General features: G+C 57.3%; 1 protein-coding gene across 1 annotated transcript in view; it reads left to right on the forward strand.

Moving 5' to 3' along the window:
• The first annotated feature begins 1837 nt into the window (after nucleotides 1–1837).
• The window catches only part of OBSCN (obscurin, cytoskeletal calmodulin and titin-interacting RhoGEF), a 116762-nt gene continuing 90792 nt past the window's right edge, over nucleotides 1838–27807 (forward strand). Inside the window, exons 1-12 of the mRNA XM_076009578.1 lie at nucleotides 1838–2837; nucleotides 3344–3613; nucleotides 3722–3982; nucleotides 4343–4651; nucleotides 5112–5378; nucleotides 5793–6074; nucleotides 6323–6598; nucleotides 7735–8010; nucleotides 9260–9535; nucleotides 23464–23739; nucleotides 24809–25084; nucleotides 26119–26394. Of these exons, the coding sequence (XP_075865693.1) occupies nucleotides 1853–2837; nucleotides 3344–3613; nucleotides 3722–3982; nucleotides 4343–4651; nucleotides 5112–5378; nucleotides 5793–6074; nucleotides 6323–6598; nucleotides 7735–8010; nucleotides 9260–9535; nucleotides 23464–23739; nucleotides 24809–25084; nucleotides 26119–26394 (4030 nt within the window). The 5' untranslated portion in view covers nucleotides 1838–1852. The remainder of the gene's footprint in view (nucleotides 2838–3343; nucleotides 3614–3721; nucleotides 3983–4342; nucleotides 4652–5111; nucleotides 5379–5792; nucleotides 6075–6322; nucleotides 6599–7734; nucleotides 8011–9259; nucleotides 9536–23463; nucleotides 23740–24808; nucleotides 25085–26118; nucleotides 26395–27807) is intronic.

The raw sequence follows: 27807 nt of genomic DNA on the forward strand, positions 1-27807 counted from the left end.
GACAGGGCTGCCATGAGCCTCCCCCGACCTGTGGTCTGCTTTGGGGGCCTGCCACCACATGGTAGCTTGCAGGCGGTGGAATGCAGGCCCTGGGCCCGAGACACCGTCCCTGATGGCCTCCAGAGTCTCCACCCAGTCTTTCCCGGCCAGGGCTGCCTGGGCACCTGCCCAGGGCTAGGAGCTCCCTGCCCGTCCCAGGCCTCCTGGTGCAGAGGGGCTGCCGGCCCATGCTGCCTCATGTGTCATTCCCCCGTCACCCTGGCCGGGCCTGTTGGAGGTGGGCGGGGGGGACAGCATGCCCCATTCTGCTTTGGGGAACCCATGGCCCGACTGCATGACGTGGGGGAGTGATGAGAACCCAGACTGCAGGGCGCCTGGAGAGCGGATGTCAAAGTAGCCCATCGAGGCCTGGGAGGTGCTCATGGAGGCAGATTCCAGAAGGGGCTAAAGTCAGTCCCAATCCCCACCGTGGGCGGCCCCCACCCAGGTCCTCTGCAGCCCGAGAACCCTGCTGTGGGTGGGGGGTGGCCAGGAGAGGTGCTGACTGCACAGTGAGTCAGCAGACTGGCACCCGCTGTGCGCGGCCCGGCCCTGCCCCGGGCTCCGGCTCCACGAGAGGATTAAGGTGGATTAACTACCTGAATCACAGGACCGGGAGTTGGAGGGCCCCGGGAACATGGGCCGACGCAGCCCACAGTGGGCAGCCCGGGCCCAGCCGCTGGAGGCTCCAGCCCGAGGGAGGGTGTGGCAAGGTGCCCTGTAGGGTAGGCATGTCTGCCGGGGTGGAGACGGTCAAAGCACGTCATGCCTGTGGGGTCCACTCACACCCCGTTCCTACAGAAGAGCCACAGCAGGCTCACCTCACCCACCTGTGCTGGGACTGGCCGGCTGGGGCTCAGCCCAGGGTGGGCAAAGCCCAGCGTCACCAGCGGGCTTTGGAGCTGATGGAAGACCCAGGGCCTGCAGCGCGCCCCGCTGGCCAGCAGCTGAGAGCTGTGGCGTGACCAGGTTACCTGCGGCACCCCCACGAGGCTGGGTCTGGCTGGCCCCAGCCCAGCTGCTCTCAGCCCGGAAGTCCCTGGCTCTCCCAGGGGATGTCACTGGCATTGCCAGCTCCATGCTATGGGGATCTTCCGTCTGTCCTCCCCAGCCAGGCTACTGACGGGCACTGCTCTGTCCCTCCCTGCTGTGACCCTGCGGAGGGGCCGTGGGCGTGGGGGCGCCCGGTGGTTTCCATTCTTTCCCTGCTCACTGGGGGCGCCCTGTAGGAGAGGCAGGTCCGCTCTGGCCCAGGGCGCTGCAGGCAGGTCAGGCCCCCAGGTGGAGCCTGGTGGAACAGTCAGAGGAGACAGGGACAGGTGCCCAGGCCTGGTGGCTCAGCGAGCCTTCCCCTCTCCGTGTGGGGCACATAGGCCAACTGGAGGTTTAAACCCAGGGTGCCGGCGGTGTGTGTCAGGCAGGAGGCAGGAGACGCACGGGGGACAGAGTGGCCCGCAGGGCACCAGGCGGGCTGCGTGGGGAGCGCAGCAAAGGCGCCAGTCCCGCCTGCCTGCGGGGGGCGCTAGCACGCTCCCAGCTGCGGAGAGCGGGGATGCCCCTGCCAGTTAGAAGACAGGCTTGTGGGGCTGCCGTAGCCTAAGTGCCCAGAAGGGGGCCGAGCCCGGGAGATGGGCCGGGATGGGATGGAAGGACCGGTGGAGGTGTCCGCCTGGCTTAAACTAGGCTCTCCAGGCGGCACTGATGAGCGGAGGGGCTGGGTGGGACGCAGGCGAGGTGCTCCAGGGAATCCAGGGCTCATGCCCCTCCCCACTTCAGCCTCCCCCACCCCTCGCAGGTTCCCGCCACCGCCGCCATGGACCCCTCCTCCTTCAGCGGCGCGCCCCGCTTCCTCACCCGGCCCAAGGCCTTTGTAGTGTCGGTGGGCAAGGACGCCACGCTCAGCTGCCAGATCGTGGGCAACCCGACGCCGCAGGTGAGCTGGGAGAAGGACCAGCAGCCGGTGGAGGCGGGCGCGCGCTACCGCCTGGCCCAGGACGGCGACCTGTACCGCCTCACCATCCTGGACCTGGCGCTTGGCGACAGCGGGCAGTATGTGTGCCGCGCGCGCAACGCCATCGGGGAGGCCTTCGCGGCCGTGGGTCTGCAGGTGGACTCCGAGGCCGCGTGCGCGGAGCAGGCCCCGCACTTCCTGCTGCGCCCCACGTCCATCCGCGTGCGCGAGGGCTCGGAGGCCACATTCCGCTGCCGCGTGGGAGGCTCCCCGAAGCCAGCCGTGAGCTGGTCCAAGGACGGGCTGCGCCTGGGTGAGACCGACGGCCCCCGCGTGCGCGTGGAGGAGCATGGCGAGGCCAGCGCACTGCGCATCCGGGCGGCCCGGCTGCGCGACGGCGGCACCTACGAGGTGCGCGCCGAGAATCCGCTGGGCGCTGCCAGCGCCGCTGCTGCCCTCGTGGTGGACCCCAACGCCGACACGGACAGCCCGCCAGGGACCTCCACGGCCGCGCTCCTGGCGCACCTGCAGCGGCGGCGCGAGGTCATGCGCGCAGAGGGCGCCCCGGCCTCGCCGCCCACCAGCGGCACGCGCACCTGCACGGTGACCGAGGGCAAGCACGCGCGCCTCAGCTGCTACGTGACGGGCGAGCCCAAGCCCGAGACGGTGTGGAAGAAGGACGGGCAGCTGGTGACCGAGGGCCGGCGCCACGTGGTGTACGAGGATGAACAGGAGAACTTCGTGCTCAAGATCCTCTTCTGCAAGCAGTCAGACCGCGGCCTCTACACCTGCACGGCGTCCAACCTCGTGGGCCAGACCTACAGCTCCGTGCTGGTCGTCGTGCGCGGTGAGCTCTCGGCGGCCGCAGTCCTGGCCTGTGCGGCGGCAGAGGCCTCTTCCCAGCCCCCGCACCCGCGCCATTTCGCCTGGCTGCCGCCGCCTTCTGTCTCCAGCCCCCGTCCGTCGGGTGGTGGAGTCGGGAGTTGCAGGTGTCCGTGCAGGGTCTGCAGAAGGCGGGCGACTCGGGCGCCTCCTATCGTTGCATTGACTCGCTTTCCCCATCCGGTCCGCTGCCCCGCCCCCACACCCTTAGCCTCCTGCTAACCGCCACTCCTGTCCTTTTCCCAGCAACCTTCGCACACCCCCACCTCTCCATTTGTGCAGACCTCGTGCGCCCGCCCCGCCCATCTCCCTCCGCACAGCCCCCATCCTGCACTCCCCACCCCCCACTCCTGCGCCCAGGGCCCTTCCTCCTGTTCCCTCCCATGCCCCCCACCCCCACCCGTCATGCCTGTGTTCTGGGCTCCCGTCCTCGGGCGCCCTCCTCGCCCCTCACCAGCCTCCCCTCCGCAGAGCCCGCGGTGCCCTTCAAGAAGCGGCTGCAGGACCTGGAGGTGCGGGAGAAGGAGTCGGCCACGTTCCTGTGCGAGGTGCCCCAGCCGGCCACGGAGGCCGCGTGGTTCAAGGAGGAGACGCGGCTGTGGTCGAGCGCCAAGTACGGCATCGAGGAGGAGGGCACGGAGCGCCGGCTGACGGTGCGCAACGTCTCGGCCGACGACGACGCGGTGTACATCTGTGAGACCCAGGAGGGCAGCCGCACGGTGGCCGAGCTCGCGGTCCAAGGCAGGCGGGGACGCGCAGGGGAGGGCGGGGCAGGCGGGTGCGCGCAGGAGCAAGCGGGAGGCGGGCGGGCATCTGTCTGACTGGCCCGGGCTGTCACATCCACCCCAGGTAACCTCCTCCGAAGGCTCCCTCGGAAGACCGCGGTGCGCGTGGGGGACACAGCCATGTTCTGCGTGGAGCTGGCCGTCCCGGAGGGCCCCGTGCGCTGGCTGCGGAACCAGGAGGAGGTGGTGGCGGGTGGCCGCGTGGCCATCACGACGGAGGGCACGCGCCACACGCTGATCATCTCCCAGTGCAGCGTCGAAGACATGGGCGAGGTGGCCTTTGTGGCTGGTGACAGCCGGACATCCACCCAGTTCTGTGTGTCAGGTGAGGGCCGCCTGGGGAGTGTGGTCTTTGGGTAGTGTCTCTTGCCTGCCCACCCTCAGCGCTCTCTGGGTCCAGCCTCCTGCTGGGAGAGCCGTGGGGGGCAGAGAACATGGCCCTGGAACCCTAAGCTTGGCCTCCCGCAGAGGCCCAGGCGGCCTTTCCTCTGCAGCCAGACAAATGGCTCCAGATCCCAGGTAGAGCCTGTGAGCTCACAGCCTCCCGGAGGGCCGGTGCTCCAGACCTGGAGCAGCATGCCCCAGCAGGGCTGAGGGCTTCTGTGAAGCCCCCTCTGGGTGATTCCAGACCCAGAGCTCAGAGACGGGGTGCCCTCCTGGTGACCTCATGCCACTCTCCACCCAGCCCCCAGGAAGCCGCCCCTGCACCCACCTGCGGACCCCATGGTGAAGACCAAGACGGAGAGTTCCGTGACCCTTGGCTGGTCCCCACCAGCCTACAGGGACCGCCCGGTCACCGTCGACGGCTATCTGGTAGAGAAGAAGCGGCTTGGCACCTACACCTGGAGTCGCTGCCACGAGGCCGAGTGGGTGGCCACGCCTGAGCTGACCGTGGCTGGTGTGGCTGAGGAGGGGGACTTCCAGTTCCGGGTGTCAGCTATCAACAGCTTTGGCCAGAGTCCCTACCTCGAGTTTCCGGGCACTGTCCACCTGGGTAAGTGTGTCTCCGGGTGACGGCAATCTGGGACGGCTGCTGGCCCGCTGCTCAATCACCCGGGCCCAGCGGTGTGGCTCAGCCTGGACTGAGGCCAGAGTGACCTCATGGAATGTTTTTATGGGAGTTGGGGGCTGCCAGGGTCCTGCCTCTGGTGGAGCCTCCCTGGTTGGGAGAGAGCCCGCTGCCTCCAGCACCCCAGGGCCCAGGATGCAGAGCCACCCCACCCTGGCGGGCGCGTGGGACCCCAGAGGGGATCTCTGGGCAGCTGTCACTTGTCCGTGCTGCTCTGTGGGCCTGCCTTGCGCTCACGGTGGCTGTGCGTGTGGGGGCTGGGCTTCCTGGAGTTGGGGACATTTGGGCCCAGGTTCTGGAGGAAGAGGAGGGAAAGGTAGGGACCCCCCCCCAGCACACACCCTGCTCCTGGCCCCAGCTCCCCCTGACGCTGCCTGCTCTGCAGCCCCCAAGCTGGCCGTGAGGACGCCCCTGAAGGCGGTGGAGGCGGTGGAGGGTGGCGAGGTCACCTTCTCTGTGGACCTTACCGTGGCCTCAGCGGGCGAGTGGTTCCTGGACGGGCAGGCTCTGAAGGCCAGCAGCGTGTATGTGATCCGCTGCGACCGCACCCGGCACATGCTCACCATCCGGGAGGTGCCGGCCAGCCTGCACGGCGCGCAGCTCAAGTTCGTAGCCGACGGCATCGAGAGCAGCATCCGGGTGGAGGTCCGAGGTAGGCAGGTAGCCTGGGACCCTGAACCCTGCTTCCTCCAGGGCAGGGGCTGGGCCGGGGGTCACCAGGGTGGAGGGTAGGGTGGCAGGTGCTCAGGGAGTGCGCCCCAGGCCGGCTGGTGGCACAGTCACTGTGTGCATGTGTGTGTGCCTGTGTGTGCATGTGTGCCTATGTGTGTACGTGTGTGCCTCTGTGTATGTGCCTGTGTGTGCGCGTGCGTGTGTCTGGGCTCTCGTGGGGCGGGCAGCAGGGCGGGCAGCAGGCCGGGCTGCTGTGCAGATGGGGGCAGGGCCGAGGGGCCTGATGGCCACACCTCATCTCTCTCCCATCCCTTTCTCTGTGTCCACCCGTGTCTCCTGGTCCCCTCCCTGGCCCATTCCCCACCCCCACCCCGTCTGCCAGGCCCGGCCCCAGGCGCCCCAGGGCTTCCCAGCAGCAAGCCACCAGCCGCGGCCGCCCGGGAGGTGCTGGCCCGGCTGCACGAGGAGGCGCAGCTGCTGGCGGAGCTGTCGGACCAGGCGGCGGCAGTGACCTGGCTGAAGGATGGCCGCGCGCTGCCCCCAGGCCCCAAGTACGAGGCGCAGGCGTCTGCGGGGCGCAGGGTGTTGCTGGTGCGGGACGTGGCGCAGGACGACGCCGGCCTCTACGAGTGCGTCAGCCGCGCCGGCCGCCTCGCCTACCAGCTGTCGGTGCAAGGTGAGGGCCGCGGGCGGGCGGGGTCCTCGCCCTCTGTCCCCGTGCTCTGGGCAGGGAGGCCGTCGTCCCACCCTGCCGAGCAGTGGGGTGGGCCCAGTGCTGGAGGAGGAAGACTTCTTGGTGGCGGCCCCCGGGGCGGGCAGCGAGGCCCAGGCGAGACTGGACGGGGTCTCCGGTCTGGGGAGGGTCACGGTGCCTGCTGGCCACCGTGGCCGAGCACGGTCCCTGACCCCCTGGTGTCCTCACAGGCCTCACGCCCTTTCTGCACAAGGACACGGTGGGCGGCCGTGTGGACGCCGTGGCCGGGGGCCCAGCCCAGTTCGAGTGCGAGACCTCGGAGCCCCATGTCCGTGTGCGCTGGTACAAGGACGGGACCGAGCTGGGTGGCTCCTGCCAGCGCTTCTCGCAGGAGGACGTGGGGACACGGCACCGTCTGGTGGCAGCTGCAGTCACCAGGCAGGATGAGGGCACCTACTCCTGCCGTGTGGGCGAGGACTCCGTGGACTTCCGGCTCCGGGTGTCTGGTGAGCACGCCTGTGTGTGTGTGTGTGCATGTGCACGCATGTGCACGCATGCGCACGTGTGCGTGCATGCATCTGTGCGTCTGTGCATGTGTGCACATGTGCGTGTGTGCATGCCTGTGTACGCATGCGTGTTATGCATGTGTGCACGTGTGTGTGTGCGCGCCTGTGCATGTGTGTACATGTGCATGCATGTGTGTGCCTGTGCATGTGTGCCTGTGTGTGCGTGTGTGTGCCAGTGTGTGCGTGTATGCACATGTGTGTGTCTGGGCTCTCGTGGGGCGGGCAGCAGGCCTGGCTGCGTGCAGCACAGTGACACTGACCTTCCTAGTGCCACTTTTCTTCAGCAGACGGTTGGGGCGGTTGCATCTCTCTTTGGGAAAAGAAATGACACAGAAAATTAATGCTTTTGTGGGTGAAGGATGCGAATATGGAAAATAAAATGACAACAAGTAAATGAGGAGCGGCAAGCGTATATTTGGCTTTGCTCGGGCTGTAGGAGAACCTTTTCCCTCTCCCCAGAGCCCGGCCGCTGCCGGTGTCTAATCTGTGCGTCCGGGTCATCCCCAGGCCTCCAGGCCCTTTTGTTTACCGTGACCGGGCCGGCTGGGCTGGGCCCCGCACACTTCCCCAGTCCCAGGCCTGGGCACATGCCCGGGAACTTTGCACTGGTGCCTTCCAGAGGCCGGTGCCCCATTTTACACATGAACATTTAAATGTCTCCGTCACCACTGCGGAGATGCCTGTGAATCTGAACTCTCGCCGCCTCCACATTGCCCTAACGACAGGCCTGTGGCTGTAGAAAGCAACCTTCCAGGCCAGGAGGGTCCCTGGGGGAGAAAGTGTGCCCCGACTGTCCCCACGGCCAGGCTGCCAGGCCATCGTGGTGGTTGCCCGAAGGCACGTTGTGTCACCCTCCGCACACACACCCGGGTCCTCGCCTGGGCGGGGCTGGCGTCCCACCCGCCTCTGCTCTACCGCAGCTGAGCACCCGGACCACAGAGGACCCCGTGGCGGGACCTTGGTTGCCTCGGGGACCTTGGTTGCCTGGGACCCAGAGCCCGTTATTAAAGGAGGAAGACTTGGAAACCTGGCTTGGCGGGGCCTCTCACAATGCATCCCTCCCTGTCCGTCCCCAGAGCCCGCGCTGGTGTTCGCCAAGGAGCAGCCGGAGCGCAGCGAGGTGCGGGCCGAGGCGGGGGCCGGCGCCACGCTGAGCTGCGAGGTGGCGCAGGCGCAGACGGAGGTGACGTGGTACAAGGACGGGAAGCGGCTGAGCCCCAGCTCCCGAGTGCGCGTGGAGGCGAAGGGGAGGCAGCGGCGGCTGGTGGTGGCGCAGGCGGGCGTGGCGGACGCCGGGGAGTACAGCTGCGAGGCCGGGGGCCAGAGGGTCTCCTTCCGCCTGGACGTCGCAGGTGGGTGCCAGGCTGGGAAGATGTTCAGGGACCCCTCACGTCAGCGGTGAATCTCGGGGCACAGGCCACGCCTGGGCAGCCTGAGGTGCAGGGAGGCCCTGGCAGCGTCCCCCTCTGTGGCCCAGAGCCGTGTCCCCCTCTGTGGCCCAGAGCCGTGTCCCCAGCTCTGCCTGGTGGCTCCCGGGCCAGTGTCGTCCTGTCACAGAGCAGAGCAGGCCGTGGCTGAGCTCGCCCCAGTGCGCCCCGGTGTGGCCGAGCCGGGCGTGGTGGGGACGGTGGGTGGCGTGTGCGGGGTCTGGGGTCGGGTCTGAGGAGGTCTGGTGACCCCTGTGTGGTGTCCGGGGATGCGGAGAGGGGACGTGCGTGACTGGACAGCAGGCCTGCAGGTGGCAGGAGCCCGTGTGCCCGCCCGTCCCTGTGTGCTGGGCCCTTGGTGATCTCCACGTGTCCATCTGTCCTTCCCTGCTCACGTCCTGCCTTCGTCCTGTCCACCCTGTCACTGAGCCTGGGCACAGGAGACCACACCTAGCTCATACACTGCTCTCCTGAGGGCCCCAGGGTCATTCAGCTGGCTCGTGATTGGCTGCCCTGACACTGATCTGGATTTTGATTGGCTGCCCTTGCACTCAGATGGCTAGTGCCCTGGCACTGAGCTGGCTGATTATTGGCTACCCTGTCACTGAGCCTGGGCACAGGAGACCACAGGTAGCTCAGCCACCGCTCTCCTGAGGACGCCCCTGTCACTGAGCTGGCTGGTGATTGGCTACCCTGGCACTGAGCTGGCTCATGATTGGCTGCACTGGCACTCGGCTCTCTGACCTTTCCTGTGTGCCCTTGGCTAGCGAGGATCAGAATGCAGCAATAATCAATCAGATGAGAGCACCAGAACAGCGGCCTCAGAAGCAGCTCTGTGTGTGACTGCTGTATGTCCCTGTACTTACGACTGTTTGTGCGGTGCTGCTAGCGTGCGGTGCAGGGGAAGGGCCGTGCGTCCACAGGTGGTGCTGAGGTCATTGCAGCCTGGAAACACACAGAGTAGACTCGGACGCTGCTCACGCACACGGCAGTCCGCCCCGGGGGTAGAGACCCAGCGCGGAAAGGCAAAGAAGCTCTTAACAGGCGATGGAGATTCTCTAGTGACCTCAGCACAACAAAAGGTCTCACAAGCAGAACACGAACGCACCACCCACAAGGGACAAACTGGTCTATTGCCTGTATTACCTGTGCATCCCTCCCCGTCCGTCCCCAGAGCCCGCGCTGGTGTTCGCCAAGGAGCAGCCGGAGCGCAGCGAGGTGCGGGCCGAGGCGGGGGCCGGCGCCACGCTGAGCTGCGAGGTGGCGCAGGCACAGACGGAGGTGACGTGGTACAAGGACGGGAAGCGGCTGAGCCCCAGCTCCCGAGTGCGCGTGGAGGCGAAGGGGCGGCAGCGGCGGCTGGTGGTGGCGCAGGCGGGCGTGGCGGACGCCGGGGAGTACAGCTGCGAGGCCGGGGGCCAGAGGGTCTCCTTCCGCCTGGACGTGGCAGGTGGGTGCCCTAGTGGTATGAGCAGTGTTGTCCCGGTAGCAGAGTGTCAGCTGTCAGTTTGCACCATGCGTGACAGGTGACAGCAGGTACTGTCCTTTGCTCCTGGCCTGCAGGGGATGTTGCACCTCGTAGCAGCACTTTGAAAGAACTCTGCCTTCCGGGTGCACAATCCGAAAGCAGTTTGCACTGTCCGTGTTCTATTTATTTAGTGGCAGAAGTCTTCTCCTAGCTTTTGGTTAAGCCTTTGGTTAGACCTTTGGTTTTTGTCTTCATTTTTAGGGTGCTATGTTGTGCCTTTAATTTAGGGCCCATGGTTCCAGATGGCCACGGGGTGCCTTGGCTCCCGTGAGAACCCACCTGTGTGTCCCAGCCCCAAGTCAGGCTTTGTCCTCTCCCCTGGGGGGCGTCTGTGCGTGGGGACATCTTCCTTTTCTTGCTCCTCCTGGCCCAGAGCTTAACCTGCAGTTTCTGTCTACCTGAGGGTGGGGGGAGTCAGAGAAGGTGCTGGAAGTTCTCACTTGACTGGTGTTGCTCTCAGACGACCCCAAGTCTGGCTCAGCAGGGTTTAGAGCGACCCCTCTTGGGCGTGGTTGTGCAGCAGCCCGGCGCCGGCCCGCTGAGCGTCCGCACTGGCCAGGCCGTGTCTTCCTCTGGCCTAGCGGCTCCTAAAGCTTGGTGACATGTTGACCTTCTCCTTGCTGAAGACGCTGTCTACTGCTGCGGCCAACCCCTCCCTCCTGCCATCTTGCAGCTGGCCGGAGGGAACGCCCCGGCAGTCTGGGTTTGCCTGCTGCTTTGGTCCTGCCGTGGTGTCCAGGTTTCCCGTGGGGGCAGAATGCCCGGCCACCGGCGGCTGTGGGAGCCGGTCCTGCTGCCCACGCCTGGCGCCGGCTCCCGGCGCTACCCGTGTGAGGAGCTGGGCCCGCTTCCCGAGACGTGCACACGCTCACTACCGCCAATCTCGGGCCACACGCGTGGCCCTGCCGCATGTGAGGTTGTCGCCAGTGTGCAGGCTCGGGCCACTGAGGCCTGTGGTGCCCGTCCGTAAGTGATCTGCGTGTCCCTGGAGGCCCTGTCGTGCTTGGGTGGAAGGAGAAGCCCTCTCCCCTCTGTGCTTGTCAGTGGGGCCGGGCGGTGCCCACAGCGCGGCTCTCTCCAGAGAGGTCCTTTCCCCAAATCCTTCTTCTGTGTCTGGTATGTGGCAATCTGTTGCCAACAGTTCAAATTTGCAAAACTAGTCCTTATTTTATCATTATCTTAACTTTTTTATTTAAACATTTGTTTTTTAGAGGCAGGGTTTTGCTCTGTAGTCCAGGCTGGACTGCAGTGGTGCAATCATAGCTCGCGGCAGCCTTTAACTCCTGGGCTCAAGGGATCCTCCTGCCTCAGCCTCCCAAGTAGCTGGAGCCACAGGCAGGCACCATGATGCCCAGCCAATTTTTCTTAAATTTTGTGGAGATGGGGGTCTCTCTATGTTGCTTAGGCTGGTCTTGAACTACTGGCCTCAAGCAATCCTCCCTCCTCGGCCTCCCTGAGTGTTGGGATTACAGGTGTGAGTCACTGGGGCTGGCCATTTATTTATTGTTGGTTATTTTTGTTGGTCTTTGCTTTTTGCTAACGTTGTAGAAGACCTGTCTCTCTGCCTGGCTTCCCACGCCGGAGTCTCATATCTACTCTGTGTTGGTGCCTGCGTCAGAATTTCCAGTGTAGTGTCCGCTTACATGCGGCAAGTTGTCCTTAATGTTATAAAGTTAAGGACGCCCTGGCTCCAACAATTTTTAAATAATGACATTCGAGGTGTGATGTATGCACAGATCTTAAGTGCATGCTCGCGGGATTCTGGAACATGTAGCTGCCTGCCAGTCACCACGTCCCCGCTAACATACAGAGTGTTTCCATCCCTCCAGCAAGTCACGTGTGCCCTCCGTCCTCCCTCCTGCCCCCGACAACGGCGGTTCTGATTTCTGTCCCCATAGGTTAGTTTTGTCTTTTCGGCAATGTCATTTAAACGTTGCGAAGTGCACAAAGCGCCCGCACGTTGTTGCTGGGCCTTGGCGGATCCGACTCTCGCAGCTTCCGTGTGTCCGCAGAAGCTGGGACAGACCCGAGTCTGGCCGGTGAGGCCCCGTTCTCCCGTCACAGACGGCCCGTCCTCAGCGGGCTCCAGTCTGAGCACCCCCTGAATCTAAACTTTGGTTTCCATGGTCTGGAGTCTCTGTCCCTACTTCCTCCCCTGTGGTCGCTCTCTTCCCGAGTTGTTTCCGTGAGGGAGGGTGTTTCCCCCAGGGAGTAGTAAACGCTACAGGCTCTGTTCTCAGGAGTCTCAGAATGTACCTTTCTCCGTGTTCTGCAGCTGCTCAAAGCTAAGCATGAGGGAAGCCTAATTCCAGGGATGTAGCCGAGTAGACCCCACTGTCAATGAGGGCGTCACATATCCCATTCTAGTGGGTTTCGGATGCAGGGACCTTCTGAACAATCTGTCACAAGGAGACAGGCTCTGTCTAATTTTCTGTCATCCTGAGCATGTTACTTTTTCTTTCAATTGCCTATTGCCTCATGGTCACAAGATGGCTTCCACAGCTCCAGCCATCACGTTCAAGATGGGAAGAATGTGGAATGGGAGTGTATTCATTTTTTCTTTTGTTTTTGTCTGTTATTATTATTATTATTTTTACAGCTGTGTAACAAGTTATCACCAACTTAGCGGCTTAAAATCACACTCATTGAGTAGCTCACAGTTCTGTAAGTCAGAAGCCTAGGCAGGCATGGGGTGGCTGCGTTCTCTGCTCAGGGTCTTCTTGAAAAGTTGTATCACGTCTATTTGCTATGGTTGAAGGTTAATCCCCAATGCGACAGTGTTAAGAGCTGGTGCCGTGCAGGAGTGATTAAAGCTAGACAGCGTGATGGCAATCCACGGAGGTTTTGTGGGTTCCCTCTCTCCAAGTCTCACTGGAGTAGACCTGTCCCCAAACCAGAGCTCCGAGTCCTCCCAATCCCTCGGTGAGCCGCAGTCCAAAACAGCGCTGAGTGAGTTTTATTCTGCACCTGGTGATGAGGGGTTTCTACTTTAGGTTATGAATATGGTGGATTGCATTGATGGATTTTTTAAAAAAATCAATACAATCTGCCCTTTTACAGTGTACAATTCGGTGGTTTTCAGGTTGTGCAATCACACCACAGTCTAATTCCAACCCGAAAAGAAGCCCTATACCCATTAGAAGTTGCTCACGCCTGTGGGGAGAGCAGTCTTGACTGCTCTGAGTTCTATAAAAGTCTGTATTCCTTATCATGGGTGGTCACTGAGGCCTCTGATCAGGTGGCTTCTTGGCCAGCTAATGACCGGACCGTGATATCCTTAGGTGTCTGTAACAACGAGTCTCCCAGTCTTTGGCAAGGGGCTCTGTGTGAGTGTTAGCCCCTGCGTTCAACACTCAGCCAGGCAGACTAAAACTTCACTTCTGCCTTTAATTCATGCCTTCCCAGAACCTTAAGGTTAGCCCGATATGTGAGCTTTAGGCTTCTCGGTTGTTGCCCGAGTATGCACACAGCCCTACGCATGTGTGTCTTTCCCAGTGCCCGGGAGCGGGTCAGAGCTTTCCAAAGCCCCTGAGGGACACCTCCCTGTCCGGCTTTTCATTTTAAGCTTTTGGTCTGTTTTTTTGGCCACAATTGTTCTCCACTGCCTCAGGCAGTCCTGGCATTCAGTAGTTACCTCTGATTTGTTTCAACTAATGCCCCTGGGGAAAATGCAGTTTGTACTGAGTAAGCTTCTACTCAGGCCAAATAAAGACAGCCCTGTGAGTCAGGTTTTCCAGCAACCACTTTCAAATGGGTCAAATAATGACAATTCTCTGAGAATGGGGTTTTGACAGCACCCTAGTCCATTGCATTGTCTCTGATGGCTGCCGGGGTGCTGGTTTCCATCGTGATTGTGGATTATTGTTTTTCAAAGCTACCTCAGAGCTAGAGGCAGGTAGGTATGAGAATTGGGTGAGTTAAAACACCACAAATCTTGCTGTTCTTACTGAGATTCAGCTGTTTTTCTTGAAGGTATATGCTCCTCAGATTGCTGTAAGCCTTTGTCTACTTTCCAGAGTTCTGAAAAAGCTGATTCCAACTTTTTTTTTTTTTTGCCAGTAGTTTCATTGCTTTTGTGGAGAAGAGATTTTTCAGAAGTTATTATTTCACCATTTTTGCTGACATTTCTGCCAGTGATTTTTGAATATTGAACCAGCCTTGCATTCCTGGGGTTACACCCACTTGTTTGTAGTGTGTGTTTTTATGTATTACTGGATTCAATTTGCTAATATTTTGTTGAGTATTTTTATTTTTATGTTAATGAGGAATTTTGGTTTGTCATTTCCTTATACTGTCTTTGTCTGGTGCTGGTATCTAGATACTGCTGGCCTCACAAAATGGGTTGGAAGGTGTTTCCTTCTCTTCTGTTTTCTGGAAAAGATGGTAGTAGAATTGATGTTATTTCTGTTACTTCTTTAATTTACATATATTTCACTGACTAAGCAAGTAAAGCCATCTGGGCCTAGAGATTTCTCTTTTGTAAGATTTAAATCATACAGAATTTATTTAGTAGTTATGGGACTATACAAGTTATCTGTTTCATCTTGGATGGGTTTGGTGATTTGTGATTTTTAGAGATTGGTCCATTTTGTCAAGTGTCTTTAGCTTATTTATGTACATGGAGTTGTGTGTAGTGTTCTCTTATCACATGTCAGCAGGGTCTGCAGGGTACCCCTTATTTTCCTACTAATGTTGTTAATTCATGTCTTTTTTTCTTTATTTGTCTTGGTAGAGGTTTATCAGTTTCATTGATCTTTTCAAGGAATGAGCTTTAAGTTTCATTGATTTTTCTATGTTTTTTCAATGTCATTGATTTCTGCTTTCACCTTTATTATTTACTTCCTTCTGCTTGCTCTGGATTTATTTAGCTCTTCCTTTTCTAATTTCTTAAGGTAGACATTTAGTTTGCTGATTAAGATATTTCTTCCTTTCTAATATGAATATTTAATACTGTAAAATTTCCTTTAGCTTTATGTTGTATTTTCATTATTATCCCAGTGGAAAATAATGTCTAATTTCGCTTGAGGCTACTTCTTCGATGTCTAGATTTTTCAGAAGTGTGTTATTTAATTCCCAAGTGTTTAGAGATTTTATTATTATCTTTCTGGTATTGATTTCTTGTCTAATGCCATTTTGGTCAGAGAAGATATTTTGTATCATTTTAATTCTTTACAATTTGTTTTATGAACCAGGTATGGTCTCTGCGGGTAAGTTTCCCACATGTTCCAGGAAGGAATGTGTATTCTACTGTTGTTGGGTGGATCCTCCAGATGTCAGTTAGGTTGGGATGGTTCATGGTTCAGTTTTCTGTATCTTTTATGCTTTTCTGTTTACCAGTAGTTCTATCAGTTCTTTTTTTTTTTTTGAGACAGAGTCTCGCTTTGTTGCCCAGGCTAGAGTGAGTGTCGTGGCGTCAGCCTCGCTCACAGCAACCTCAAACTCCTCTGCTCAAGCAATCCTGCTGCCTCAGCCTCCTGAGTAGCTGGGACTACAGGCATGCGCCACCGTACCCGGCTAATTTTTTCTATATATATTAGTTGGCCAATTAATTTCTTTCTATTTATAGTAAAGACAGGGTCTCCCTCTTGCTCAGGCTGGTTTTGAACTCCTGACCTCGAGCAATCCGCCTGCCTAGGCCTCCCAGAGTGCTAGGATTACAGGCGTGAGCCACCGCGCCCGGCCTAGTTCTATCAGTTCTTGAGAGAAGAGTGTTGAAGTCTCCAGTTATGATCGTGGATTTGTCTGTTTTTACTTTCAGTTCTGTCAATTTTGCCACATGTGTTTTGAATTTCTGTTGTGTGAATTGTTTTGTCTTCTCTAAATTGATCCCTTTATCCTTATGTAATGTTCCTCTTTCTCCCTGCTAATTTTCTTTGTTCTGAAGTCTTTGTTTGACATTAATACAAACACTCCAGCATTGTTTATTCATGTTTGTGTTGTATGTGTTTTGTTTGTTTGTTTGTTTGTTTGTTTGTTTGTTTTTGAGACGGAGTCTCACTCTGTTGCCTGGGATAGAGTGCCATGGTGTCAGCCTAGCTCACAGCAACCTCAAACAACTGGGCTCAAACGATCCTCCTGCCTCAGCCTCCCAAGCAGCTGGGACTATAGGCACACGCCACCATGTCCGGCTAATTTTTTTCTATATTTAGTAGAGATGGAGTCTCACTCTTTTTTTTTTTTTTTTTTGAGACAGAGTCTCACTTTGTAGTGAGTGCCATGGCGTCACCCTAGCTCACAGCAACCTCAAACTCCTGGGCTCGAGTGATCCTTCTGCCTCAGCCTCCCGAGTAGCTGGGACTACAGGCATGCGCCACTATGCCCGGCTAATTTTTTATATATATATATATCAGTTGGCCAATCAATTTCTTTCTATTTATAGTAGAGACGGGGTCTCGCTCTTGCTCAGGCTGGTTTTGAACTCCTGACCTTGAGCAATCCACCCGCCTCGGCCTCCCAAGAGCTAGGATTACAGGCGTGAGCCACCGCGCCCGGCCTGGGGTCTCACTCTTGCTCAGGCTGGTCTCAAACTCCTGAGCTCAAGAAATCTTCCCGCCTTGGCCTCCCAGAGTGCTAGGGTTATAGGCATGAACCAGTGTGCCCAGCCTACTGCATGTGTTTTGCCACTCTTTTAGTTTTAACCTGCCTATATCATATTTGAAGTGTGCTTCTTGTAGATAGCATATGGTTGGGTCATTTTAAAAATGCAATTGACAATTTCTATGTTACTATGAATGTGTTTAGACCATTTTCATTTAATGTAATAATTGGTATGTTTGGATTCAGGTCTTGTTACTTTTTTTCTGTTCTTTTCCACATTTTTTGGTTCTTCTGTTTTACCTTTCCTGTCTGTATAAGGTTCTTTAGAATTTTTTTTAGTATTTTGTTTTAATTTATCTATTGTGAGGTTTTTTTTTTATTGCATAGGGATTGCACTTAACATACTTAACTCTTCATCATCTACTTGGGATCAGTATGTTACTGATATGTTATAGTATGTTACTCCATTGGCATGTAGAACTCTTACCATCATATAGGTCCCCTTTACTCTCCTACCTTTAAGATATTACAGTAGTTGTCTTATGTATTATCTCTATATTCATTGAAAACCTCATTACACAATGTGGTAATTTTTGCTTTTAACTATCAATCTTATTTTACAAAACTCAAGAGGAGAAGCATACCCTGTTTTATTTGCCTAGATATTTACTATTTCTGTTACTTGTCCCTCATTCCAGCTATTCTGAGTTTCTCAGTGATATGTTTTCCCTTCTGTCTGAAGAACTTCTTTTAGAGGTCTGTTGTCAATGAATTTTCTTATTTCAGAATGTCTGAAATTTTCTGAAAAATTCTGAATTTTCTTTATTCAGAATGTCTCTATTTCACCTTCATTCCTGAAGGATATCTTTGGTGGAGGGAGAATTCTGGGCGGATAGGTCTTTTCTTTTAGTGCTTGAGAAGATGTTCCACTTCTTTTTGGCTTCCATGATTAATGGAATGACTGAATATATTTAAACTATACAACGTGATGATTTGACATACATGTATGTTGTGAAAAATTCACAGTCATTCACGTTATTCCCCTGTAAGTAATGTGTTGATATTCTCTGCCTGTTTTTAATTTTTTTTCTTTGTCTTTAATTTTTAGCTGTTTTAATGTGATATGTTTGAGTATAGGTTTCTTTGGGTTTATTCTCTTTGGGTTTTACTAAACCCTTTTAATCTGGCTTATGTCTTTTTAGCAAATTTGGGAGATTCTCACTCATTATTTCTTTAAATTATTGTTTCTGAACTGTACTTTATTTTCTCCTTCTATGACTAAGGACTTTAACATTAGAGCTATTGGAATCATCTCAGAGGTCCCTGAGGCTCTGTTCATTTTTTTTTTTTAATTCCCTTTCTCTCTGTGGTTTGGACTAGATCATTTCTATTGAGCTGTCTGAGATTTCACTGACTCTCTTTTCTGTTGTCCTTTTTCTATTATTGAGCCTATTCAGTGAGTTATTTCAGTTATTATATTTTTCTGCTTATAAAATTTCTACTTGATTCTTTACATTTTCTCTTTCTTTGCTGAGATTTAAAAAATATTTTCCCATTTGTTGCTGCAAGGGTAATTTGCTTTTACTTCTTGGAGCATTTTTGTAATAGCTGCTTTAAAATCAGCATCAGATAATTCTAATACTACTGTCCTCTTGACATTGGTATCAGTTGGTCTTTTCATGTGTATGCTAATTGAGAGCTTCCTAGTTCTTCAGATGCCAAGTAATTTTTGGTTGTATCTTGAGTATTTTAAATACTGTGTTATGGGACTCTAGGTGTTCTTTACATCATAGGGAAATGCTGGTTTTTTGTTTGTTTGTTTGTTTTTTGAGGTAGAAATCAGCCTGGTTGAGTTCAGGCTGCAGGTTCCTGCCAACCTTCTGTGGGTTGTTCTGTCTCGCAGGCCTTTGCAGCACTGTCCGGGTCTGTCCTGCATGTGCACCACGCAGTGGTGTGTGCACCTGGGTAGTGGTCTGTCCCCCAGTTCAGGTCCTTGGAATGCTGATCAGGGTTGGATCCATTCCCGAGAGCCTCACGGGGGGAGCCCTGGAGTTCCTGAACAACTCTGTAGTCGCCCTTTGGGCATCTCTTTTTGTACGGTCTCTCCGGGACCTTCTGCCTCCCTGAGGCTTCCTGTTCAGTTCTGCAGACAGAAGAGCAGAGCTTCCCGTATGCTTCCCTGTCACCTGCTCCCCATGCTGCACTCATGCGCGAGTGCTCCAGGGCCAGGCACCGGGAGGACAGGAAGAGAAAACATTGGCGGGCCTTTCCCCTCCCCTTGGGATCGGAGTTCCTCGGTCGGAGGAAGCGTCCCCTTGCTCAGCGTGTTCCTTGTCTGCAGCCTGCGTGGTCTGGCGTGGGGGGAGGGGAGGAAAAACACACACATACACATGCTTACAGCTACATAAACATGCATACACACACACAAACACACACATGCATACACGCAGCACACACCCATACAGACTTGCACACACATAAGTATACCTGCAGCCACCACACATACACACAGATACATCCACATACAATACGTGTACATGTACGTGTATGCACGTACACAATACACAAACACATACTTACACACATTTAAATACACATATATACAGACATATGTACACACATATACACATGCATGCACATACCTCACCCTCATACACACACACATACATGCATGATACACACAAACACACACTCAGACACATCCATGCATTTACATAAGCATATATGCACACATACACATGCTTACACACACATACTCACATTTAAACACACCCACACTCTCAAACACAAGCACATGCATACACGTACCCACGCACACAGTGTGGTTCTGCGAAGTGCGCATCGAGACACGATTTCCCTCCAGGCTGTGAGTCTGTCTCTGTGAGTCTCTCTCTAAAGTGAGCATTGCAAGCAGCAGAGAACTGGGTGACGGCCCTGTTGGCGACGCCCGGCCGACTGCGGGGCGGGCAGGGCCGCGGCAGCTGCCGTGCGGCCGTGTCTGTTCTCTGTGCTGGCATTGGCATTTGTGAGGAGACGCCAGTTTGCCAGGGACAGTGCCACTGTCCCTGGTGAAGACACGGCGGGGACAGGCCAACGTGCGGGCCTCCGTCAAGGCTCTCGCGTGGCCTGTGCCTGTATTCTCACCCCAGAGAAGATCTGATTCTGGAGGTTTGGCCGTGTGCTCCGTGAGGTGGCGACGCTTGGTCAGCTCGGTTTGAAAAACACAAAGCCTTCTGAGCGTCCGCTTTGAGGGCAGATTTGGAATTGGAAGTGCATTCGAAAGGCGGGGGACCCTCTCTGGGGCCCTCCTGTGTCCCTGGGGAGTGGACGTCTGCCCTCCGCCCCCCAGGTGTGGGACACAGAGGCCGAGTGGTCACAGACTCTGGCGTCATTGTAGAGACCGGGTTTGGATGAGGCGGACCAGGTAGGGTGCTCTGCCTGGGTTCGGGGAGGGGGGACCAGGCCTGAAGAGAGGTGGCGGCCCTGAAGATGGAGGGGCACGCAGGAGGCAGAGAGGGGTGGAGTAGTGTGAGCAGGCAGGGTGATGGCCGGAACTGCAGGAAGGAGGAAAAGGCAGTGGGTCTTAGGGCAGGCTGGAGCGGATGTGATGGAGGGGCTGGACCTGGGAAGGGGCGGTTGTGGGGCGGGGGGTTGTGGGGAGAAGCAGAAGGGGGCGCCCTGAGCCGTCCCGAAGCGGGCCGGTTGGGATTCTGTAGAAAGCAGCACTGAATGCCAGGGTTACGCGTCCAGGCAGCTACTGGGGGCTCCTTGCAGAGGAGGACCACAGCATACCCTCCCAACCCACACCGAGAAGGCCGAGCCCTGCCCGGGCGTGTCTGCGATGAGGGGTTGGGGTATGGAGTTTATACGAAGGTGGAAAGACTTCGGCTCAGGGCCAGGGCTCGTTCCTGCGTGTTCAGCGACACGTTTGATCTTCAGTGTTTCGAGCTACAGCCTGGACTTCTTTATCTGTGCCTGGGCGCCTGGGAATGCTCAAGGCCCCCTTGGGTCCCAGCCTGCCGGGGTCGGGGGGAATGTGCGGCTGGCCGGGTCACAGAGCAGCCGGGGCACTCCGTGCTTGGTCAGGACAGGGAGAGAACTCGGGAATGGCAAGGCCGCAAGGGGCCCTCAGTGAGCCAGCTTGGGGCCCCTGGGTGTCCAGGAGGCAGTTGGCTCTCCGGGCTTGACCTCGGTGGTCGATGTGGAGCTGACGAAGGGGATTCAGGACCTGCCGGTGCGTCAGTGGTAGGAGAGGATGGGCTGTTGAGGGGTCTCGTCACCTCCTGCCTTTGTCCATCTGCCTGTCCTAGCAGGGCCACCAAGCATGAGCTAGCCAGACAGGCAGCTGGACGTGTCATCATTTCTTTTGTGAAAAATAAACCTAAGGCATAAGAATAGAACCATTTGTATTTGGGACACTGATGTGCTTTAAAATAAATTTTAAAAAATACAAGTCAGAGTTTCTGCTGACTTCTGTTGGGACACCAGGGAGGCATTCCCAAAGCAGACAGTCCCTAGTAGATGAGATTAAACGATTTAATGTGGAAGAGGGGAGTGAAAATCAGCCCGTCTGGGTTTCTGGTTCCGAGAGTACTGTGGACTCCATAGTGTGGAGACCCACCCGTCACAAACACCTACCAATGCTTGGCAGAATGCAATGGAGTAGGTTAAGTTAATATCTGAACTTCCAAGGAAAAAAGGGAAATTTCCATGTGGTAGAAACGGAGAGGGAATGGAAGGCAAGAGCACTAAGTGATGGGTTGAGGCGCAGTGGTGTGCCTGGTGGGGTCCTGGGCCTGACTTAAACCACCGCCTTGTGAGTAGGCGAGGAGTACACAGGCTCCAGAGAGGCGGGGACTGAGACTTCTGTGAAAATATGGGACCCTTTTAGACCCACATCATTAGGGAAAAGTTGGACCCGAAAAACAATCTCCTTATAGCCCAAGTAGATGACACGGAAGCTTGTTTCTCTGCCTTGGCTCAGGTAGGAAAAGTTTCCCCGAAGCAGCGGAAACCCATTCCTCACATAGGATCGGAGTTTGAATTGATAATACTTCCAGAATAAGAAATTCACCTAGAAATAGGCTCCAGGACAGTGATACTCCTGGGAGGAGTAAATATAAGACATTCTACCTGAAAGGGGTATTTCTACCACCAGAGCTATTCTTTTTTTGTGTGTGTGACAGAGTCTCACTCTGTTGTCCCAGCTAGAGTGCCGTGGCGTCAGCCTAGCTCACAGCAACCTCAAACTCCTGGGCTCAAGCAATCCTCCTGCCTCAGCCTCCCGAGTAGCTGGGACTACAGGCATGCACCACCATGCCTGGCTAATTTTTTAAAATATATTTTTAGTTGGCCAGTTCATTTCTTTCTATTTTTAGTAGAGATGGGGTCTCACTCTTGCTCAGGCTGGTCTCGAACTCCTGAGCTCAAACGATCCACCCACCTCGGACTCCCAGAGTGCCAGAGCTATTCTTAATTGCAATAGAATAAAGAAGTCTTGATAAAGGTGAGCTCACAATAAAAAACAGACCCAAGCATCAGAGAAACAATCCAATGTAAATAAGAGCCGGAATGTACAGAGAAGGTCGGGGTTAGGGCCCTTCAGGAACTTCAGATGATGTAGCAACAATCTGAGAAAAAGCATAAAGTAAGCAAGTGGAAAATGACTGAAGTGATGTATGGAACACAAAAACATAAGAACAAGGAAAACGCCAGGAAAAGAACAGGCAGATGAAGAAGGACAAAATGAGACTTCTCGAGATGGGAAACATCAACATTTATAACTATCAAATCAGTGGAGGATAAATAGCAAATTAGACATAGCTAAAGAGGTAATTACTGAAGTGGAACATAGACCTTAGGAAAGTACTTAGAATGAGCTAACAAAGAGATAGAAAACACAAGGTGTTGAAAGACATGGAGGATAGAAGCGGAAGGTCAAACATGTCTAAAGGGACTTCTAGAACAGATGTCTGCACTCCCATGTTCGTGGCTGTGTTAGTCACAATAGTCAAGCTATGTAGTCAACCTAAGTGTCCATCAGTGGATGAATGGGTGAAGAAACTGTGGTATAAATACTCAGTGGGATGCTATTCAGCCTTAAGAAAGGAAATCCTGTCATTTCTAGCAAGATGGATAAAACTGGAGGACATTATGCCAGTGAAATAAGTCAGGCACATAGACAAATACCACGTGATCTCACTTATATGTGGTATCTAAAAAAGTTGGCCTAATCGAAGTAGAGAGTGGAATGGTAGTTGCTAGGGCTGAGGGTCGGGGGTGTTGGGGAGATGTTAGTCCAAGGGTACAAAGTTTCATTTAGACAGAAGATAAGTTCAAGAGATCTATTATACAACATGGTGACTATAGTTAAAAACAATGTATGGTATTCTTGAAAATTGCTAAGAGAGTAGATTTTACAGGTTCTTACCACAAAAAACAATAAGTATGTGAGGTAATGCATACGTTAATTAGCTCAATTTAGCCATTCCACAATATATACATATCTCAAAACATGTTGCACGCAATAATATACCATTTTTATGTGTGAATTTAAAAAGTAAAATTAAAAGGGACTTTCAGAAGAAACTAGAGAGAATAAGGAAGATGCAATAATAAAATATCATGCAAGAATTTTTAGAAATGATAAACAACATGAATTCAAGACTCAGAAGGAACCATTGGAGGTGTAAAGAAAATATATTCCAGCTGTACATGTTATAGTGGATTGCCGAAGGCCAAAACCAAGAAGAGATCCTTAAAACTACAGAGAGAAAAAAAGATGGACAGAACAACAGTAATCTTTCCTGTAGATTTCTCAACAGCCACGAGGAGCACAGAAAACAATGGCATAATCTCCAAAGTCGTGAGGGACAGTATCTGTCAACCCTGAATTCTGTACTCAGCTAAACGATCATTCAAAAATGAGAGGCCTTGTGCCGTGGCTCACGCCTGGAATCCCAGCACTCTGGGAGGCCAAGGTGGGCAGATCGCTCGAGGTCAGGAGTTTGAAACCAGCCTGAGCAACAGTGAGACCCCATCATTACTAAAAATAGAAACCAATTAATTGGCCAACTAAAAATATATGGAAAAAATTAGCCGGGCATGGTGGTGCACACCTGTAGTCCCAGCTACTTGGGAGGCTGAGGCAGAAGGATTGCTTGAGCCCAGGAGTTTCTCTGTGTTGCGAAAGCTAGGAACAGGGCAGGCTTGAGGCGGGAGAATCAGACATTGGAGGTCAAGAGGGTGGGCGCTTATTCAGTTCTAGCAATTGGATTATCTCTAACCCTGTGTACTTCCCCGTCCGTCCCCAGAGCCCGCGTCGGTGTTCGCCAAGGAGCAGCCGGAGCGCAGCGAGGTGCGGGCCGAGGCGGGGGCCGGCGCCACGCTGAGCTGCGAGGTGGCGCAGGCACAGACGGAGGTGACGTGGTACAAGGACGGGAAGCGGCTGAGCCCCAGCTCCCGAGTGCGCGTGGAGGCGAAGGGGAGGCAGCGGCGGCTGGTGGTGGCGCAGGCGGGCGTGGCGGACGCCGGGGAGTACAGCTGCGAGGCCGGGGGCCAGAGGGTCTCCTTCCGCCTGGACGTGGCAGGTGGGTGCCAGGCCGGACAGATGTTAAGGGACCCTTCACGTCAGCGGTGAAACTCGGGGGACAGGCCACGCCTGGGCAGCCTGAGGTGCAGGGAGGCCCCGGCAGCGTCCCCCTCTGTGGCCCAGAGCCGTGTCCCCAGCTCTGCCTGGTGGCTCCAGGGCCAGTGTCGTCCTGTCACACAGCAGAGCAGGCCCGAGGCTGAGCTCGCCCCAGTGCGCCCCGGTGTGGCCGAGCCGGGCGTGGTGGGGACGGTGGGTGGCGTGTGCGGGGTCTGGGGTCGCGTCTGAGGAGGTCTGGTGACCCCTGTGTGGTGTCCGGGGATGCGGAGAGGGGACGTCCGTGACTGGACAGCAGGGCCTGCAGGTGGCAGGAGCCCGTGTGCCCGCCCGTCCCTGTGTGCTGGGCCCTTGGTGATCTCCACGTGTCCATCTGTCCTTCCCTGCTCACGTCCTGCCTTGGTCCTGTCCACCCTGTCACTGAGCCTGGGCACAGGAGACCACACGTAGCTCAGCCACCGCTCTCCTGAGGACGCCCCTGGCACTCAGCTGGCCCGTGATTGGCTGCCCTGGCACTTAGCTGGCCCGTGATAGGCTGCCCTGGTGTTGAGCTGGCTGGTGATTGGTTACCCTCACACTGACCTGGCTGGTGATTAGTTACCCTGGCACTGAGCTGGTCCGTGATTGGCTGCCCTGGCACTGGGCTCTCTGTCCCTGTGAGCCCGTGGCCAGCGAGGGCACAGGTTCCTGGTCTGGTGCTCGAGGGGACGGTCCCTCCCGACCCTGCCCCGTTTCTCTGTCTGCGGTCTCTGCGTGGCGGGGAGCGGCGGGAGGGGTGACAGGCTGGGGCGCCGGGAGACCCGAGCTGGGGAGGGCTGTCTGTGCGCAGAGGGCCCCGCGTGGACTGTCCGCACACGACAGCTCGCGGTCCCGCCACCACCGCGGGGCCCTGCCCAGCGCCATGACAGCGTCGCCGTGGCCACCGCTGGGCGCAGGGCGAGCCCAGGCCCTGAATGATGGGCTGAGTCTGGTCTGGCGTCTCTGACCCTGTGTCCTTCCGTGTCCCTCCCCAGAGCCCGCGTCGGTGTTCGCCAAGGAGCAGCCGGAGCGCAGCGAGGTGCGGGCCGAGGCGGGGGCCGGCGCCACGCTGAGCTGCGAGGTGGCGCAGGCACAGACGGAGGTGACGTGGTACAAGGACGGGAAGCGGCTGAGCCCCAGCTCCCGAGTGCGCGTGGAGGCGAAGGGGAGGCAGCGGCGGCTGGTGGTGGCGCAGGCGGGCGTGGCGGACGCCGGGGAGTACAGCTGCGAGGCCGGGGGCCAGAGGGTCTCCTTCCGCCTGGACGTGGCAGGTGGGTGCCAGGCCGGGCAGATGTTAAGGGACCCCTCACGTCAGCGGTGAAACTCGGGGCACAGGCCACGCCTGGGCAGCCTGAGGTGCAGGGAGGCCCCGGCAGCGTCCCCCTCTGTGGCCCAGAGCCGTGTCCCCAGCTCTGCCTGGTGGCTCCCGGGCCAGTGTCGTCCTGTCACACAGCAGAGCAGGCCGTGGCTGAGTTCGCCCCAGTGCGCCCCGGTGTGGCCGAGCCGGGCGTGGTGGGGACGGTGGGTGGCGTGTGCGGGGTCTGGGGTCGCGTCTGAGGAGGTCTGGTGACCCCTGTGTGGTGTCCGGGGATGCGGAGAGGGGACGTCCGTGACTGGACAGCAGGGCCTGCAGGTGGCAGGAGCCCGTGTGCCTGCCCGTCCCTGTGTGCTGGGCCCTTGGTGATCTCCACGTGTCCATCTGTCCTTCCCTGCTCACGTCCTGCCTTGGTCCTGTCCACCCTGTCACTGAGCCTGGGCACAGGAGACCACACGTAGCTCAGCCACGGCTCTCCTGAGGGCCTCAGTGGCATTCAATTGGCTCGTGATTGACTGACCTGGCTCTGAGCTGGCTCGTGATTGGCTGTCCTGGGCCTGAGCTAGCTCATGATTGGCTGCCCTGGCACTGAGCTGGCCCATGATTGGCTGGCCTTGCACTGGGCTCTCTTTCCCTGTGAGCCCGTGGCCAGCGAGGGCACAGGTTCCTGGTCTGGTGCTTGAGGGGACCGTCATCCTGCCCCTGCCCCGTGCCTCTGTCCAAGCCTCTGTGGCGGGGAGCGGCCGGAGGGGTGACAGGCTGGGGCGCCGGGAGACCCGAGCTGGGGAGGGCTGTCTGTGCGCAGAGGGCCCTGCGTGGACAGTCCGCACAGGACAGCTCGCGGTCTCGCTGCCACCGCGGGGCCCTGCCCAGCGCCATGACAGCGTCGCCGTGGCCACGGCTGGGCGCAGGGCGAGCCCCAGGCCCTGAATGATGGGCTGCGTCTGGTCTGGTGTCTCTGACCCCGTGTCCCTCCCCGTCCATCCCCAGAGCCCGCGCTGGTGTTCGCCAAGGAGCAGCCGGAGCGCAGCGAGGTGCGGGCCGAGGCGGGGGCCGGCGCCACGCTGAGCTGCGAGGTGGCGCAGGCGCAGACGGAGGTGACGTGGTACAAGGACGGGAAGCGGCTGAGCCCCAGCTCCCGAGTGCGCGTGGAGGCGAAGGGGAGGCAGCGGCGGCTGGTGGTGGCGCAGGCGGGCGTGGCGGACGCCGGGGAGTACAGCTGCGAGGCCGGGGGCCAGAGGGTCTCCTTCCGCCTGGACGTGGCAGGTGGGTGCCAGGCCGGACAGATGTTAAGGGACCCTTCACGTCAGCGGTGAAACTCGGGGGACAGGCCACGCCTGGGCAGCCTGAGGTGCAGGGAGGCCCTGGCAGCGTCCCCCTCTGTGGCCCAGAGCCGTGTCCCCAGCTCTGCCTGGTGGCTCCCGGGCCAGTGTCGTCCTGTCACACAGCAGAGCAGGCCGTGGCTGAGTTCGCCCCAGTGCGCCCCGGTGTGGCCGAGCCAGGCGTGGTGGGGACGGTGGGTGGCGTGTGCGGGGTCTGGGGTCGCGTCTGAGGAGGTCTGGTGACCCCTGTGTGGTGTCCGGGGATGCGGAGAGGGGACGTCCGTGACTGGACAGCAGGGCCTGCAGGTGGCAGGAGCCCGTGTGCCTGCCCGTCCCTGTATGCTGGCCCCTTGGTGATCTCCACGTGTCCATCTGTCCTTCCCTGCTCACGTCCTGCCTTGGTCCTGTCCACCCTGTCACTGAGCCTGGGCACAGGAGACCACACCTAGCTCATACACTGCTCTCCTGAGGGCCCCAGGATCATTCAGCTGGCTCGTGATTGGCTGCCCTGTCACTGATCTGGAGTTTGATTGGCTGCCCTTGCACTCAGATGGCTAGTCCCTGTGAGCCCGTGGCCAGCGAGGGCACAGGTTCCTGGTCTGGTGCTCGAGGGGACCGTCCCTCCCGACCCTGCCCCGTGCCTCTGTCTGCGGTCTCTGCGTGGCGGGGAGCGGCGGGAGGGGTGACAGGCTGGGGCGCCGGGAGACCCGAGCTGGGGAGGGCTGTCTGTGCGCAGAGGGCCCCGCGTGGACTGTCCGCACAGGACAGCTCACGGTCCCGCCACCACCGCGGGGCCCTGCCCAGCGCCATGACAGCGTTGCCGTGACCACCGCTGGGCGCAGGGCGAGCCCCAGGCCCTGAATGGTGGGCCGCGTCTGGGCTGGCGTCTCTGACCCCGTGTCCCTCCCTGTCTGTCCCCAGAGCCCGTGTTGGTGTTCGCCAAGGAGCAGCCGGAGCGCAGCGAGGTGCGGGCTGAGGCGGGGGCCGGCGCCACGCTGAGCTGCGAGGTGGCGCAGGCGCAGACGGAGGTGACGTGGTACAAGGACGGGAAGCGGCTGAGCCCCAGCTCCCGAGTGCGCGTGGAGGCGAAGGGGAGGCAGCGGCGGCTGGTGGTGGCGCAGGCGGGCGTGGCGGACGCCGGGGAGTACAGCTGCGAGGCTGGGGGCCAGAGGGTCTCCTTCCGCCTGGACGTCGCAGGTGGGTTTCTTGAGGTCTTTCTTAAGGTCCTTAGGAGAGGTAGGGAGTTAAGGTGTCTGTGGACGTGCCGCCTAATGGACTGTATTCTCGCAAAGCCTCCTGTAGTAGCAGCTGGCAGGCATCAATTATGTCCTGATAGCCTGGTGTTGGTGAAATGCTT

This window comes from Microcebus murinus, chromosome 13, assembly GCF_040939455.1.
Source record: "Microcebus murinus isolate Inina chromosome 13, M.murinus_Inina_mat1.0, whole genome shotgun sequence".
Taxonomy (NCBI): Eukaryota; Metazoa; Chordata; class Mammalia; order Primates; family Cheirogaleidae; genus Microcebus; species Microcebus murinus.